The 18,379-nt window shown below is 37.1% G+C and overlaps 1 protein-coding gene across 5 annotated transcripts in view; it reads right to left on the bottom strand.

The window, feature by feature from the left end:
• Positions 1-7,758: 7,758 nt before the first annotated feature.
• Positions 7,759-18,379, bottom strand: part of LOC127976116 (ankyrin repeat and BTB/POZ domain-containing protein 3-A) — a 117,038-nt gene continuing 106,417 nt past the window's right edge. For 4 of the 5 annotated variants that reach the window (XM_052580312.1, XM_052580303.1, XM_052580281.1 and 1 more), the window contains 7 exons: positions 17,855-18,033; positions 16,649-16,754; positions 15,873-15,975; positions 14,814-14,895; positions 14,580-14,648; positions 14,148-14,261; positions 7,759-13,332 (listed from right to left, as the gene is read on the bottom strand). In XM_052580312.1, the coding sequence (XP_052436272.1) occupies positions 13,111-13,332; positions 14,148-14,261; positions 14,580-14,648; positions 14,814-14,895; positions 15,873-15,975; positions 16,649-16,754; positions 17,855-18,033 (875 nt within the window). In that variant the 3' untranslated portion in view covers positions 7,759-13,110. The remainder of the gene's footprint in view (positions 13,333-14,147; positions 14,262-14,579; positions 14,649-14,813; positions 14,896-15,872; positions 15,976-16,648; positions 16,755-17,854; positions 18,034-18,379) is intronic. The other variant, XR_008157735.1, reaches the window with a different exon arrangement.

Below are 18,379 nucleotides of genomic sequence, written 5' to 3'. Positions count from 1 at the left end.
GGACAGTTTAGAGATTAGAGAATTTCAGCCAATCAGAAGAGCTACTTTGGCTCGTTGCTGAGCATAGACTCATGGTGTCATATTCACATTGTTTTTCATGTCAAATAGTTTATCCATAATGTTGGACCATTGCTATAAAATAATAGTTTTATGCTTAATATAGAAAAGGCACTTTTGATTTTGTTGTAAAAAAATAAAAAATAAAAATGCTAAATGATGCTTGGCTCATTTGGGCTCTGATAAATATTTCTCTGGTAGTCCATCATCTGTGCTCTTGTTGTTGTGAAACATGTCCATCTTGGAGGCTGAGGAGAAATTCCTGCGAGGACCTGTCTTTGACGTCTTCATAAAATGCTATGTAGGACATGTTTTGTTGCTGTATGACGAGCAATTGTGAATTGTACAGCAAATATTTAATTTAGGATCCATATGATTACACAGTACTGTATGTCTAATGACCTGAATATGGTTAATATCTAAATATAACTTAATATAAATTCACAACATCATATATCAGTCAGTCTTCTGTATATAAAAACAGTTTATAAATAAATATAAATAATACATTTTACAGTAGGTCATAGGTCTGCAGCCTCCCCCTACTGGACGCATGTGGAAAAACAGGGGTGTAAAACTGCTTGGGGCGTATATCTACCTGTTACAGTTCCCAAGCCTCCACCTACTCGAGACTTAGGTCTCTGCAGAGCAAAAGTGGGCGTATATCACCATGTGGGTGTTTTGAAACTGCTGGGTGTTTCTGAATCATGCAATCTAAATGATCAACCTTACCCAACACCACCCCTAAACCTAACGTCACTATTACATCAACCAATCAGGTATCATGCTGTAAAAACACCTTTATCTCGTAAGGCCGGTGACACACTGGCTGCGTGGCGTGAGCGCCGCGTGTCTGAAGCGTCCCAGAAGCGTCCCAGAAGCGTGGCGGATTCTGTGTCTTTACACACCAGAAGCGTGCCTGACGCGGCGCTGGCGCGCTGCTGCTGTAGAGGAAGACCGTTGACAGACCAGGCTCATGTCTTCATTACAACAATATATACTTTTTTTTACACACCTACACCTACACCTACTGATAAAGGACACCGTCAAAAGTATTGACGGCGAAATAGATTATGTTTGACAGGTGCAATATTTGAAAATCGATAATTATTATTATTATTTTTTTATTACATTTATATCTGAATTTATGTCAACCTATAGACTTTCAAATATCAAAATATCAGGAATTCATATGTATTTGTGTACAAAAGGACATTTAAACACATTTTCCTATTATATTTAGCCTGGAAAAGCTTCCAACACGCGCGCGTGTCGTGGTAAAAATAGGCGTCGGTTCTATTTCTAGCAAGCAAGCGTTTGCCGCGCGGCTCGAGCCGCGCCTGAGACGCGCGTCTCACGCAGGCGGTCTGTAAGCTCTAACCTGTTAACATGGGAGCCGAATTAAAAACCGACACGCCACGCGGCTGAGACGCTTGCGCCACGCATCCAGTGTGTCACCGGCCTAACTCCCATTACTTTCCTGCAGAGACCTATACTTGGACCTACTCAGCAACGAGCCAAAGTAGCTCTTCTGATTGACTGAAATTCTCTAATCTCTAAACAGTCCCGCCCACTACCTCTACAGATGCACAAATCACTTTTGAACCAAATATCTCGGTGCAAAAGGGAGAGCGCGAAACTTGTCACTTGAAAGCGAAAAACAGTGTTTGAGATTCATCGCAGCAGATTCAAGCAGCTGTAGTTATGTACTTTGTGTTTGTGTTAGAAAAATATACAAGACATTTCTGAGAAAATATTCTACAAGTGTGCAACTCTCATTTGATGAATTCACGAATTGATTTGCGGATGTTCAACATTTCTCCACGACTTCAAATTTCTTGATGCGGGTGTGTAAATGCGTTTTGCACCACATTCACTGCAGCAATTGTTTCAAAAATGTGAGCGTACGAGTTTCTAAATGTGTGATTTGTAGAATATGATTTGTGCACCTGCAATGAAGACTGTTGTGTTGTGTTTGTGGGAGAGAAAAAAAAGTCTACAGGTTTGCAACTCTTAAAACATTTATCTCTGTGACTTCAAATTTACTGATACACTTGTGTGGCTTTTCTTTACAACTACAAATCGCACTGCCACAGGTGTTCAGTTGTTTTGAATCAAAAATAACTTCATATGTTTGAGTCGTACGAGAGTAGGGAGGCCTGATAAGACAACCACTACGAGTTGGATAGTGATGAAATTCATTATTAAAAATAAAAATATTAGAAAGGTGCTGGGGAAATAACTTTTTTATAGAACTATAAACGAATAAAGCAATTTGAAGTTGATTTACTTGATAAACAGCAAGTAAAATCAGGTGCCGTATTTTACCTTATATACTGACATCTTTGGTTATTTTTGTACTTGTGGCACTAATGTGCGGTTTCCAAGATAAAGAGTCATCTGGTATAACACAGAGGAAACGAGCAGATCGAACATTGTTAATGGAGATATCATCAATTTGGATTTTCATTGAGGAATTAAATGAATCAGACTTGGTACTGAACAATACACAACTTGGTTTTTTTATGTTTAGACAGTTTGTTGGACTTGAACCAAGTAGATAACTTGTCAAGTTGTTCATTAACTACTTTTATTAAAATTTCAGGGTTTTTATGAGAGTAAAATACACTTGTATTGTCTGCAAATAAAATTTTAGAGAGTTTATTTGAGACATTTGGAAGGTCATTAACATATAATAAAAATAACAAGGGACCCAAGATGGATCCCTGTTCCAACTGGTCAATAATATATGCACATTTATGGTACAGCATGTTATTAGCTTGTATAAATAACTGTTGTTCTTTTAGGTACACTGTAAGAAAAAATATGTAGAAACACTGAAAAGGTACTAGTCATTTTCTGCCAGGATGTTATCCTGTATCCCTGTGACCTTGAAACACAAAATACAATGTGGAATTTAAAACACCTGTGAAAAATAAATACAGATTGTTCCTTCATATTAACAGTCCATTGTATTGTATTTCTACAGACTTTTGTGTAGCATACTAACTACCAATAGGGCTTGGCGCCGCGTTGCATTCTGGGACGTGGCGGCCATGTTGATGGCCTCGCGAAAGTAAACAGAAAGTCGAACTAGAAGCAGAGGTGGGAGAAAGAAAATAATATGTTAAAATCGCGAAAATGTTGTGGGATTTACAGGGATACGCTAAACAGGAATGCCAGGGACCGGTATGTGGACAAACTCGGCACTATTAACGGTTTGGATCCATATGAAATTCCCAACAAAGAGTGGAGCACCGACGACGCCGTGCTGCCGCACTTTTGCATTACAGACATCTTCGGCTACCTTGTTTGTTTTGTGAGCGCCTACACTTCAGAACAGTTCGGAAGCTACAAGTCATCGGAGTCTTATGTGCAGTTCACAAATGGATGGGTTCAGGAGCTACGGATCATAAAGCCGCAAACGTACAAAGGTAAGCTGCGCTGTTAGTATAGTAACCGTAAGTGCTAACAACCACTCACACGTGTAACGTTTAACTACGTGTTTCAAAAGTGCAGTTAGTAGCTGTCAACCCTCCCGTTTTTTCCGGGGTTCTCACGTATTTGAGCTCTTTTTCTGCTGTTTTCCCGTTTTAGTATTTTCCTGTAATATATCCCGTTAGGCCTTCCATCGGACCTTGTCAGTTTCTGTGATGATGTCCTGTTGCTACCCCCTGGTCCTTCCAGTGAAACATGTGTTTTCAAAGCCTCGTATTGCTTACTTGAAAGCGACCTTAGTGTGATGTTGGGCTTTTTAAGATAGCGTGGTTGTTCTGAGAGCACGATTTCACGCCAGTCTTTAAGCAAAGTCACGTCAGACCTAGTTTCACAACTCGCTTAGTTAATGCAGTTCTCTTGTAGTACGGATCTTTTGCGGTCAGCAGAGGGATAGCAACAAAAAGATGAATGTTGAATTTTTTCCTTACATTGGATGAATAACCCGGGAAATTTCCATGTTCAATGTTGACTTAAGCTTTATAAAGTAAATATTCAGATGCTATGGCCACTGCTTAAAAGTATAATTGTTCAGAATGTTCAGTTTTACTGTTCAATAACTAAATGTCGTAAAAAAAAAATCGGATCATAAATATGTTACTTATGTTATTTTTACTTATTTATTTTGTGCATTATTTGTGTGCAACACTGGCAGAGATCTATTATATATATTATTCAGTACACACCAAAAGTTTGGAAACATTACTATTTTTTATGTTTTTGAAAGAAGTTTCTTCTGCTCATCAAGCCTGCATTTATTTGATCAAAAATACAGAAACAATGTAATATTGTGATATATTATTACAATTTAAAATAATTGTTCTTAAATTTATTATACTTTAAATTATCATTTATTTCTGTTTCCAACACTCATAATAAATCAGAATATTAGAATGGTTTCTAAATGATCATGTGATAGACTGGATGCTACATGTGACACTCAAGGCTGGAGTAATGATGCTCAAAATTCAGCTTTGCATCACAGGAATATTTTTTTATTTTTTTAAAGTATATTCAAATAGAAAACTATTATTTTAAGTTGTAATAATATTTCACGATATTACTGTTTTTTCTGTATTTTTGATCAAATAAATGCAGGCTTGATGAGCAGAAGAAACTTCTTTCAAAAACATTAAAAATAGTAATGTTTCCAAACTTTTGGTCTGTACTGTATATATACACACACACACACAGATATACTTGGATTAGGTTGATCCAATCCAACATTTGAAACCCAGCACAAAAGAAAGTTGAGTTACCTGTTCCATGGGTTTCAAAATCTGGATCATTCTGATAAAGATTAAACTTTTTGAACTCCGGCTCAGCATGAATGGGCAGTATTTCTATTCATATAAAATATTGTTTTGTATTTTAATACATTTAATCTTAGAATTTTTGTAGTTTCAAAATTCATTTTTGCCAACCATTACTATACATCTGATTTCCTGTATCAACAAGTATACAAAAATACTTAATAGAAAAATACTAAGATTAAATGTATTGAAATACAAAACACATTTGACTTTTTCCAAAGGTATTTAAATACAAAAATAATATTTAAATTTTTATTTTGATTTGATAGCCTACCTTATGTATTTTGAAAATAAAAAAATACTCTGATTAAATGTTTAAAGAGCACCTAAAATGGCATTTAAAATGTTCCAAATATTGTTTTATAAGTCCCCAACAACAGTTTTGCATGCATGCAATGACAAAAAAGACTTTAGCTTTCTTTATAATATGCATTTGTTTTTACCTGTTTTGACAGCGATTCTCAAATGATACGTTTAGTGATTCACTTTTCAAAACCCCGCCTTTACGTGACGTTAGCGAGTATAGCCCAGAGTTCATATTGTAAAAGCACAATCAGTCTTTATTTGCGTTAACTCAATGCATAAACATAACATTTTTACCAAAAAGAAAAAGCAGTTACGTTACTACGAGGTATGACTCTATTCTTAAAGAAAACTCCGAAAACAACAACAAACAATTCACATATCTCAATACAATTGTAATTGAAGACCTAGAAGCTAAACGGTGCTTACACAACAAACCAAACAATTATTAAGCATGCTACATAAAACATAAAAGCAACAACTATTAATAACACTTACAGGTTGTGATACGGAGGAGGAAGCTGATGCAAATACTCTTGGAACTGAACCTTCCTTCAATATCAGCCGGCTCGTGAATCCAAGTTTGATTGCATTTAAGTTGGTAAAGCAATCGTGTTCAAAATGGCATGAACAAAGCACAAGGCTCGGACTATACTTCTGTGGTACAGTTGTATGAATTGTAGCCACTTAGTCTTCAAGTGCTCATTCTTGGGCAGATAAAAAAAGTTTGCTTTTGAGTCGCACTTCAGAACACAGCGTCTCGTCGCCATGATGTTTTCTAGTTTTCACTGGCGTCTTGGAGCGCAATAAGTGGGCGTGTCGTTTTCAAATAACTTGACAAGTTGACGTCATCTAGTCAGAGAAAAAGCTTCGGTCTTCTAACGATTAATAAAAATGACTCAGAGTCGACTCTTACTTTTGAAAGACAAGAACTTTATATATGGTGCACTGTCATATTTCAAACTTTGCAGGATGTTTTTGTTCACTTAGATCTATGTTACACACTACATGAAAGGTACATTTCAAAATTCCATGATAGGTGCTCTTTAAATGTTAGCCTACCTTTGAAAAAAAATCAAATGTGTTTATTTAAATACCAAATAGTATTTTGTATTTCAAATACATGTATTTGAAATACTGCCCATGCCTGCCTATAATCATACATAAATATGAATATATAGGCTATACTGTAGATGTAACATTCCATAAATATATACATAAATGTAGGCCTATGTGTAAGCCATACATGTGTATATATACACATCTTATGTTAACACAAACTTTTATTTCGGAAGCGATTAATCGTGATTTATCGATTTGACAGCCCTAGTTTAAATCCAGATATTTCAGATCACCCTCAAATTCATGGTAATATTAAATAAGACTTTTCTATAAGTCATTTAAATAATGAATGTATAATGTACAATACTAGAATACAGCAACTCTTTTGTTTAATTAATACATTAATGTTAACATTAGCATTAATTATTTATAATTATTAATTATTCCTGGAAACCATCTAAACAACATGAACATTTTCTATTAGTTGTTTTTTTTTTTTTTTTTTTTTTCATTTGGGCATTTAACCTGTGAACTCAAGAGGCACCAGTTTCTCCTACAAAAACGATTTTCCAACTTGATCTCTATCTAACCAACTCAAGTTGAGGAAGGTATTTTTCATCCACACTCATCCAAAAACTATTGAACACACTTAAGTTAATCAATCAAGACTCAATAGTTTATCACAGAAATTTAATGACGACCCAACACAGTGGTCAAATGTGGTCATTTCTATTGACTGTACACAAAATGCATGTCATTGAACAACTGTACTGCAGCACAAGTGTAACATTCTTGTTTTTTCGATCGTTAAACTCAACCACGTCCCTTATATTTACACCAAGTTCTATAGATATTTCTCTATATATCGTTTGTACAATGTACAATGTTTTAATAAAGTGAAATTATAATAGCAAACAAATTCTGTAAGACTCTGATCCAGCCAAAGCATGCATGTTTTTGTCTAATAAACATGTCAAATGGTCTGCATTAGTGGAGTTAAAGCATGTTTTACAGCCTTGAGGAAGAAAAAAGCTGAATCCAAGAAACACAGAGCAATTTTTTTTTTTTTATGTGAGGAGGTGTACAGCTTTTACAAACACTTAATGACATTGGCCTCTGCTTTACATTTGGCTACACGGAAAAGCATCCATGCTAAGCACAAGAAACAGGTCAGATGAGAAAACCTTGCATGGACATATATGTGGCAAGTATTGCTTTTACAAATCTAGTTTTGTGTACATAAATGATGGGGTCTATTGAAGACATTGCAGGTCCAATCTATAACATGTAGGTGTGCTCCGATCACGATCGGCCGATCTATAATGCGCATCTCGTCAGTAAAGCCGGTTTTCTAATCAGCGGTTAATTCCATCAGGTGCGTGATTTCACATAGAGCAGCTGTTACTACACAGAGCCGTTGTTAACTGAGAAGATGCGCCAATAAACGCTGAAAATTAACGTGATTTGCGCATCTTCTCAGTTAACAATGGCTCTGTGTAGTAACAGCTGCTCTATGTGAAATCACGAACCTGATGGAATTAACCGCTGATTAGAAAACCGGCTTTACTGACGAGATGCGCATAACGATCGGCCGATCATGATCGGAGCACCCCTAATAACATGACATAAAAATGATTTATCCTTGTCGGTTTTTGTGCTAGCTTATCAAAGCAATGCTATTTTGCAAAGGCAAGGACATAGATACAGATACATTATGACTTATCTCTCTAGCACAAAATAGCAGATAGGGATTTCACAATAAATGTACTCCGTAAGAAAATAAAGTAACTATAAAGTTTCTTTAAAATAAATGTATCTTCACAGTTTTGAATTATTTGCATCATGATACTGTTATTCCGAAGTCAGCTACATATCAATAATCTGTTTTTATTTTAATTGACAAATTTAGCAATAATCCAACCTTTCATGTTATATGAGGATGTTTATAACCAAGTTATTCCATTACTGTACATGAAATTTAAATCATACAACACATATCTAAACAAAACTGGACTCTTGGACAGCACTAACGGCTAGGGATGGGTACCGAAACCCGGTATTAAAATGGCTCCGGGGCTAAATTATGAAAGACCGTAGTATCAGTAAGATCTGACGGTATCGGTTCTGCTTTCTGTACTGGGGGGGAAAATAATGTACTATATATTTTTGCTTAATAGTGTTATCATGCACATTTTAGCTCACCAAACATTTCTAATGTGCGATCATATTAAGACGTTTGTCTGTGAGATCTGCGAGAACGCTCATGTGCGCCGCGGAGCCTGTCTGTCAGTCAGTCACACACACACACACACACACACACACCACAACGAGCGCAGCGCACACACAGACATGATAACAGTATGAAAACTCCCGTTTAATAATAAAGAGTGACGGTGGCGAAGAGATTTGCTTAATTTTATCGTGCACATTTTATATTACCAAACATTTCTAATTTGCGATATTATTAAGACGTTTGTCTGTGAGATCTGCGAGATCTCTCATGCGCGCCGCGGGACTGTCAGTCAGTCACACACACCACAACAAGAACGAGCGCGGCGCACACACACGCATAATAAGAGGCCGTTCACATATCAAGTCTTTTGCACGCTCAAGTTCGTAATTTCAAATGTAGGCGCGTGATATGCGCGCTCATAATGGAAGTGACGCAGTTGCGACGCGCACGCTGTGCGACAAGCTCGTTTTTTCCAGGCACGTCCGAACCGCATCGAGTTAAAAACATCTCAGCTTTTCAGAATGCCGCAAGCGCACCGCAGGTCATGTAGCTTCCTCACCTTTTCCGTAAACACGTTGAAAGCTCAGCCAAGATGAAGGAACAGCTGATAACTGTATGTGGCTTTTTAAATTAATTTAGTAGCAGTGCTACAAATCCATTTATCCATTGCTGAAATTTTCGCATCTTCATGGAGAGAGCAGGTCATGGTTGCTCAGCAAAGGCAGACTCCTCTGGAGCGCAAGTGCCCGAAGGCTTTGGGGAAAAAAAATCAGAAAGTAGCGTGCCTAGAGTTTTCCACGCGTTTTAGACGCGATATGTGAATGGCCCCTACAATACGAAAACTCCGGCTTAATACCAAGAGTGACGATGGCGGAGACAGCAAAACATTCCAAAGTGTGGTTATACTTCACTAGAGTTGATGCAGACAACGCTGGTTGTCATAAGTGCAACAAAATTTTTGCATGTAAGGGCGGAAACACAAGCAATCTGTCAATGCATCTTTCAAAAGTGCATTATGTTCAGACAGAGAAATGCAACGTTTTCAACTGCCTAACACAACACAAAGTACCGATAAGAATACCGTTAAAGTACCGGACCGTTAAGTAGTATCGGTAAGAGTAGTAATACCGTTAAAACCTTAACGATACCCATCCCTACTAACAGCATGTGTAAGATGCATACCTTTATAATCATATATTATTCAATATTCATATCCCATGTGTGCCAATAAATGGTTGAATTTCTTATGTAATTTCTGGATAATCTTTGGATGAAATGTTATATATTTCTAAATCTGTTACTTTAGGTTGTATGTCCAGTACAGTTTCGAACTTACTATCATCCTGAAGGGTTATGCTGTGTTCACACCAAACGCAAATAGAGTGTCAAATTTGCGTCTACCGCGTCTAGTTTGCTGCTTGAACATTTTGATGCTGTGTTCATACCAAACGCGAATAGAGCATTAAATTTGCATCTACCGCACCTAGTTTGCCGCTTGAACATTGAGATCATTCGCGTGTGAAATTAACTTCACAACAGATGCGAATTCGCATCATGGGGGGGCTTCTGCCAGCTGAGTTCACTCAGCATTTTCAACCGCCATTTTATTCTGATAATTTTCAAAATATTACTGTTATCATGTCATGAAATGTAATTTTGTAAAAGTATTTCAGGCGAGAATGTAGTTGTTTTAAACTCAAATATGCAGTTTATTTATTTTTAATTTAATTTTTCAACTCGAGTGGAAGACGCGAATTCACATCAAATGCAGAAAAAACAACATTTGCACGTTTCGCGAGAACTAGACCCGCAAATGAGGCGAATTTGCGTCTTCCGCGCCACGCTAAAGGCCTCATTCACGCCGCAAGACCTCCAGACGCGCTAGACTTCGCACGAAACTCTCAATTCGCGCGTCAATTTGCATCATTCGCATATTCCGCACCGCTCTAAATGTCTCAAGGTGTGTTCACACCAAATGCCAAGAGAGTGTCAAATTCGTGTCTAGTTTGCCACTTGAACATTTTGAGATCATTCGCTTCATTCGATATTAACTTCACGCGAATTCGCGTCATGGGGGGGGGGCTTCTTGCCAGCTGAGTTCACTCAGCATTTTCAACCGCAATTTTTTTCGGATAATTTTCTAAATATAACTGTTATTGTGTCATGAAATGTAGTTTTAAAAGTATTTCAGGTGAGAATGTAGTTGTTTTAAACTCAAATATGCGGTTTATTTATAAAGACAGCTTCTGTTTAAAAAATGTGCGCGTTTCTCCTGACGTGCTTAAACGCACCTTTGCATTGACTTAACATTGAAATCATTCGCGCCAAACGCTCTATTCGTGTTTGGTCTGAACACAGCATCATGCCGGCATGCCGCAAGCGTGTTGGAAGCGTTACCAGGCAAAATAGAATAGGAAAATGTAATTTTGTACACAAATACATATTAATTCATGACACTTTGATGTTTGAAAGTCTAAAGGTTGACATTTATTCAGATTAGGGGTGTAACGGTATGCAAAAATCACGGTTTGGTTCATTATCGGTACTGTAAGGGAAAAAAATGCAAACATTAAACTGCAGGTTGTTTATTACTATGAACTTTAACAATTTGTTTACACTTTTTTTTTATACTATTTAACAAAGTATATATAAATAAAGAATAAGAAATAAAATACTCCGTCTCAAACCAATATCACATAATAAAATTTAATGAGAAATATAAATAACTATGATTAAAGTGCAGCATTACCAATCCCGGCTTGTAGGCCTGCTCATATTTAAAAAATATATATAACTTTTGCAAAGTGTAAAATGCAGCATCAACAGTTTCAGTTTTTAGACCTGCTCAGATGTCGTTATTGCGTTGGACCGATCAGAATTGAGAGCAAAGGTCTGTTTAAATGCCGACGGGAGCTGCGTTTCAATTACAATCTTTTTTTCCCTAGTTGTAGTGACGTTCACACTCGTGTGATGCCTTTTGAAAACAGTAGGCCAGTGACACACTGGCATATTGCACCTGTTAAACATAGTCTATTTTGCCGTCAATACTGTTGACGGTGTGCTTTATCAGTAGGCTTTATATTTATGCTCAACATGAAATATTTTTTGTCGTGAAGACAAGATCCTGATCTTTCGGCAGCCTCCCTCTGTCACCTACAGCAGCGCACCAGCGCCGCGTCAGGCCCGCTTCTGGTGTGTAAAGACACAGAAAACGCGAAGCAGAGACGCCACGCTCACACCACGCAGCTAGTGTGTCACCGGCCTCATTCGCACCGCGAGACCTCCAGACGCGTGTAAATGCACCTTTGCATTGACTTAACATTGAAATCATTCGCGACAGATGCTCTATTCGGTCTGGAGTGAACACAGCATTACAGACAAACTCATGAACATCGGAACATGCACACTTAAAACAGCTTGTTTTGTGTTGGCTTCACATTTTTCACATTGAACAAAAGCAGTGCAGCAGATGAGGACTGGGAATATGTACATTGCGACCAGTGCAATGACATCTTTCATAACACATGATTTCAACATACTCGCAAGCAACGAAGACAGTAGACCCCCGCACAAAGGGTTGCTAGTAAATCTGCATCCACTAAAAGGAAAATTAGCTTTTTGTGTTTTACAGAAGTTCCAGACAGACTGCAGAGGATCCATGCAGATTATTTGACAAAGATTGTTGGTTACGTGAGTTCAAGGCAAGGATGAACTGCTCAGTTTTAAGTGTACTAAGCACAGTGGTAGATCAGAGGGTCTTTAAAACATGTGGCTTGAAACAAATAGTTCAGGCCTAATGCGCTGCTGGACACAATGAACTTTAGGTGAGACATATAAAGCAACAAATTTAGTCTATCATTGGTTGGATAATTTGTGTTGGATCAGTCTACAAATGGCTGAAGGTAGCAAATCCTTATTCCTTAAAACTGCAAAGCGTTAAACACAAGTGCTAGGATTTAAACAGCTGGCATTCTTATTGTTCAGTGACACAAATACCAAAACTTGTAGTTGGATGTGAGTATTAAGTATACAAAACACCTCCTTTGTAAAACTCTACGCTTAGTGGATGTTATTGTCCAACTTGAACACAAATGGCTGGGGAAACTTGATGGCTGCATCACCTAACTTGACATGCATCATTTGTTTTAGTGTCTCTTGGAGGGAATGTTAGACAAATTTAAAGTTCAGAAGGCAGGCTAACAATATTACGTCAATTGGAGAGTAATGTAAAACTGTCCTCAGCAGGTAGCATGACAATCATTTTTCAATACCGTTCCACCTAAAAATGAACCCCATCCATTTGCATGCATTGCTGAGGCAGTAATGACATCAGGAGCCATGGTTTCCCTGGGCACTAACATGGGTCGGGCGACATAATGCTGTCGTAATGTTGTTAGAATGTTTCCACATAAACGTAGCCCTTGGAATGGTATGAGTTCAGCAGGCTGACGTTTCTGCAACATGGTGGAGGTGTGAGCCTGTGCAGTGACACTCAATCTCTCAGTCTTCCCTACAGAATATCCCGCCGGGCCAGTGCTGTCATGATGGCGGTGATGTTTGAAATGTCTCCAACCAGTTGGCACATAATTAATGGAGCTCTCGGTGAAAGCGCTGTATGAAGCGGTTGGTGTGAGTTTGGCCGAAGTGTCAGACGATGGAGCCCTTGGAAGTGGAGAGATGGATGGAGCGGATCCGCAGTGCCAGGGTTCTCTCGAGGTCATGAAGGACGTCGTAGGATGGGCCTGGACCGGGGCTCTCTGCTGGAACCTCATACAGTAGCTGCTTAAAGTTCTCCAGCTCGATCAGGAGCACCATGTTCTTCAGGAAGTAGCCCTCGATGAAGCCTCCCAACTCCAGAGCCCCCAGGAACTGAGGATGTGTGAAACATAATGTGAGTCTTAACATTCCTAATAGAGATTTCAGCACTCTTCTTACTTTGTTAAGGGATTTAATTAATTAAAAAACTAAGTTGTATTTAATTCTGAATTATGAAGCCCTGCAAAGCTGTACAGTAGAGGTACACAATAAAAAAAACATGCAGTACTATACTCATATGGAAAAGTTCATGTTTAGTTTGCTTCTGAGGGGAAGGGTTGAAAATGTTGGCGCACATACTTGTGCAATTTTCTTTTTGTCTTAATTTTTTGTGGTATATTTCTAAAGATTCAAGACAAGCTGAGCTGGTGACATTTACAAAGACGGATGAGTAATTATTAAAGCTGGTTGCATTCGTCTAATTAATGTTATAATGTCATTAACCTTGTGAATATGCAAGTAGGAATGTTGATCCACGGTTTTACAAATATACCGTGTGCAATGCCCAAACCTGACTGTACAGATAAAATAACTAATCTAGGGCAATGTATAAACGTATAAAAGGCATTACACAGAGCAAGATAACCTAGGATTATATTTGGTAATTGGCTAAACTGCAATATATATATAACATTTACATAAGTGATTTTCCCTATTCAGTCTGTGCTAATATTTTTTCATATTGTATATTAATTATATCACAATGGTTTCACTGGCCAACTTGATTTATTTTGTAAATATAAACAAATTAGTTTTTTGACAGCTACAACACACTATTTCCCACTGTCAAATCACTTTTTTTACTGCACAAAATAAACGAATGACTGAACAGGAAAATTTCATTTTCATAATTGAATGTTTCAGAGTACCTTGGCATGTTTGTATATGTCCACACAGGTGTCAGTGGTGATGTTCTTGGAGCAGATTATTTCACAGTGTCTTTGGAGAGCCTCAAGTTGGAAGAACTTGGCTGCAGACAGGAGCTTTGAAGCAGAGGGAGCGACAATGAGCCAAACTCATCAAGCTGCTTTCAGGTTTATCACGATCAAGAGCAATCGCTTAATTAAATCTAAAATACATAAGCATTTATCACAATTTCTGCTGCAGTTCTACATGCAAGAGAGCCTCCATCTGGTGACGATGGAGATAAATGAGAGATGATATATTTTTCTTAAAGTTTTCTATGAGTAATCTTGCCCATATCATCAGTCATTAAGTCATCATTAGTGCGAGGGAAAAATGGTTTAGGGTAGGAGGTATTATGATCTTAAAGGAGGAAAAGAGAAGGGAATATTTAATACCTCCATAACTTCAGTGTTCCTGATGTGCAGTGACTCAGTGCCACCACAGTAGAGATACTGCATTACCAGCTGAAATACAACAAAATGTTCTCAAACTTCCAAGACACATTTTAAAGCAGATGAGCTTAGACACACGTTTTGTCATTAAGCCGAACAGCTGACAGAGGTAGGAATCAGACTAGCATAGTTTGACTGTAATACCGACATGTGTTAGAGTAGGACTTATGAGTCAACCTGAAAAATGTTGTACTTGACATGACTGATCTCGATGCACGTGTTCTCAGCTGCTGGTCTGTTAGAGAGCAGCGACTTAAACCTGGAAAGAGAAACATGAACATCCGTTAAAAGCTGTATTATTACTAAATCAAGTATTTATAGAGAGATTTGTAAAGATATAAGATGTGAGTTATGTAGTTATTCTGAAAACCGTGCAGTGGTGCAGGAATGAGTTCTAGAAGTGGTACGGGTGTGTGGCTTATGAGCAGGCTGTGATGTCACGCAATGATAATGAACTCATGAGTTCATTCAGACATTACCCTTCTAGACCATCCAGTCCCTGCACGAATTATAATACTTGTAGACATTGCAGTTTTGAAAAGGTCTTGTGTCTGCTCAGATATATCTACATTAGCTTTTATTGTCTAAAAGTTATCTTGAGATAAAGTGAAGCATATACAAGATAGCAAAATTAAAATGTCAAAAATGTAATATCACACACACACGATATTTAATTTTTGACATTTCAGTTTAATATATATGACTATTTCTTTAAAGAAATGTTATGTTCACTCTTCTGAATTCCTTGTGATTTGTGTGAAAAAAAATTCAGTTCATCTGCACTAAAAAAATAAGTATTATATAATATAACAAAGTATAAAAAGATGTGTGTGTGTGTATATAAATAAAAGAAAGAAGTAAAAACATATATAGATTTTTGCCAAAAGTTTAATACTGCGACACTATTAAACATGTTTGGCCAGAACTACCTTTTATTTTTTTTATTTTTTATTTTTTGGACCAAACTATTTAAAATAGGTATTGTATAAAATGAAGCTGAAATTAGAAAATCTGCCTTTGCAACATGAAACTAAACAAGATTAAATTGTAATAATAGAAGTGTGTTATTTTTGCTCAGTTGAAAAAATAATAATATCAGGAGCTGAAACTACAGTGAATTGTAGTCATTAGTTAATGCCAGCCAACTAATTTGGTGTGTGCGCTAAAAGTGAAGAACCAACGTCCCAAGTCCTGGCGCCCCTGCTGTGGAATAGATTCTACAAAATTAAGACATACCTTGGTGAGGCAGTGAAGAGCAGCACTTTATGTGCATAAAAGGGCTTTCCTTCCACCAGAAACGTCACGTCAGACATCTCTTTATTATTGAGAAATTGTGGATCTGTAGGAAGCAACAAATCAAATGAAGTCCCCACGTCTGAGATGCAATATTACACAACAGTGATTACACAAGGTTCTTCATTATTCAGTACTGCCATGTCTTGGGTTTGACAGGCTGTCATCAACACATTTCAAGCTTGAATATTTCTCCTTTACAATTGCAATAGCTTTAACAAAGGCTAGAGGGCACTAGTGTTCCTCCAAAACTTTGAGTGTCAAATTAAATTTGAACAAAATTGAATATTCTTTAATTGTATTTCTGTGTCTCCTGAGAGAAAAAGTGTCCTTGTGTGCCCTAGAACTGTAATTTGCAAGGATTTAAAAAGCACACTTTAACAATTAATTCAGATAAATGTGAATCCTCCTGCAGCACAAGCCGAGTTGGCCTTTTTTATTGATCTAAATTGAACATAGTTCCAGTCATCTCTGTTTTTCATTAGCAGAGCAAGGACAGACACAATCACTGGCCATGTTGTGTCTAAAAAGTTATGCTATTTAAGCTTATAAAACTGTCGTGCACAAGCAGTTTTGTTGATGTACTGAATTGCGGCACAGGCAAAGCATTCTTGCTTGTTTGATAATATTCAATTATTGATATTGTTAGTAGAGGCAGGGCAGAGCTGGAGTCGCTTTTGAAGATGAACTTAACAAGGAGCTGCGACTGACATACTCACCCAAACGAGACGTTTGCTTCTTTTTGATCTCAGTGAGTTTGGGGATTGGGAAAGGCCCGTAGCACTGGGTAAAGATGACTGACAACTGCTGGCTGAGCACTTCGTTCTATAGTGCACACAAACACATTCACTGTAGTTAGACCTTGAATTCTGTTATCTAAAAGTAAAATGCATCCAAGCCTACGGTAATCCAAACACAGCACTTATGATGAGCTCTGTAATTAGAGGATTTATGAGGTTAAGTACAGAGAAAGCTGGAACGGAGGTGGCTGACATTGATTGTCTGTTTGCTCGGAGTCAGGGACTGACACTCAGTGATAACAATAATGCAGAGACTTACGAGGGACATTAAATTCTGAAGTGCTGCAAAAATAATTGAAATGGTAATGTGACAACGAAACTATGCTGTAACACCAGAGAGATCGAAACACACATTGCTAAGACAAAAGCCTCAATCAGTAAATAAGGTACAAATTAAATCTATTAAATTACATTTGTGTATAATTTACTTTCTTCTATTCAAGCTGATATTTTAATAATATTTGAAAAAACATTAGCTGGGATAGAAGAAAGCATTTCAACATTTTTGTTTATCTAAATTATACACACATGTAATTTACTAAATATAAAAATGCGGGACTACCTATTTTGTTCAACCAATGGCAGACAAAACTATTAAAAATTGTTGTCGTTAATTGGAATAAAAGCTGAAATAAAGTAAAAAAAAATAATAAAATAAAATAAAGTATTAGATGAAAAACTTGAAGCAAAATTTGAAATGTTACCTTCACTACATGAAATGATGTACCAAAAATGACTAAAACATAAACTGAAATAAATAATAAATGTTTTTTTTTAATTAAAATTGGTTTTAATAAAAAAGTAAATAAGAAAAAAAATTTAAGCTAAAAGGAAATATTTTAAAAACCTAATGAAAATAACAACTTGAAATACAAATAAAATAAATACTTAAAAAAAAAAAAAAGAGAGAAGATAATTCAGCATTAATAAAAACTAATAGTACATAACACAAAAATAACACTAATGTCAGGACCGGCTCCGAACTTAAACAAACAGAAACAAAAAAAGAGGTTGCATAGGTGACTAAAACTATAAATACTACACTATGAATGTCTACTGATACGATCAGCATGTTAGTACAGGACTGAAACTGGCTCAAACTATAATAAAACCCTGAGAATGGACCTTGCTGGCTCGAAGGATCTGGAACATGAGTGGCAGTCCGTGCGTGATGAGTTCCTCCGTGTACTCGTCTTCTTTAATGCAGCTGAAGTCCTTCAGCAGGCCTTGGATCAGCGGCCGTCGCTGCTGCACGAAGCATGTTCTCAGAGACTCCAGCCACGTATGCAGGGTCCAGGGCACTCCTGCATATGGAATCAATATATCAGTTAATGTGACATTTCACAATCGATCTGTCAATCCATCCGCACAAAATATCAAGCCTGTCCCAACAATCAATCTGTCAATATTCTGTAAGGAGAACTAACGACCCCACATATTTGAATGGTAGTATAAATACAGTTAGTAGATAAATAAGGTGCATAGTGTATAGTGATTTCATGACCGAAAACAAAGCAAAATAAACGATAGGTACTCAAATCTTGTTAACTAACTATTAAAGGGATTCAAACATCTTTCAAAGATTTGATGCACTAACCTGGTAAACTTTGGCAAGTGATTAGTTCAGCCTCAAAAGTGAGTCATGTTTTA

The sequence above is a fragment of the Carassius gibelio genome, chromosome A4 (genome assembly GCF_023724105.1).
Source record: "Carassius gibelio isolate Cgi1373 ecotype wild population from Czech Republic chromosome A4, carGib1.2-hapl.c, whole genome shotgun sequence".
Lineage (NCBI taxonomy): Eukaryota > Metazoa > Chordata > Actinopteri > Cypriniformes > Cyprinidae > Carassius > Carassius gibelio.
Note: the sequence above shows the minus strand (reverse complement) of the source record. Positions and strands in the feature narration are given on the sequence as shown.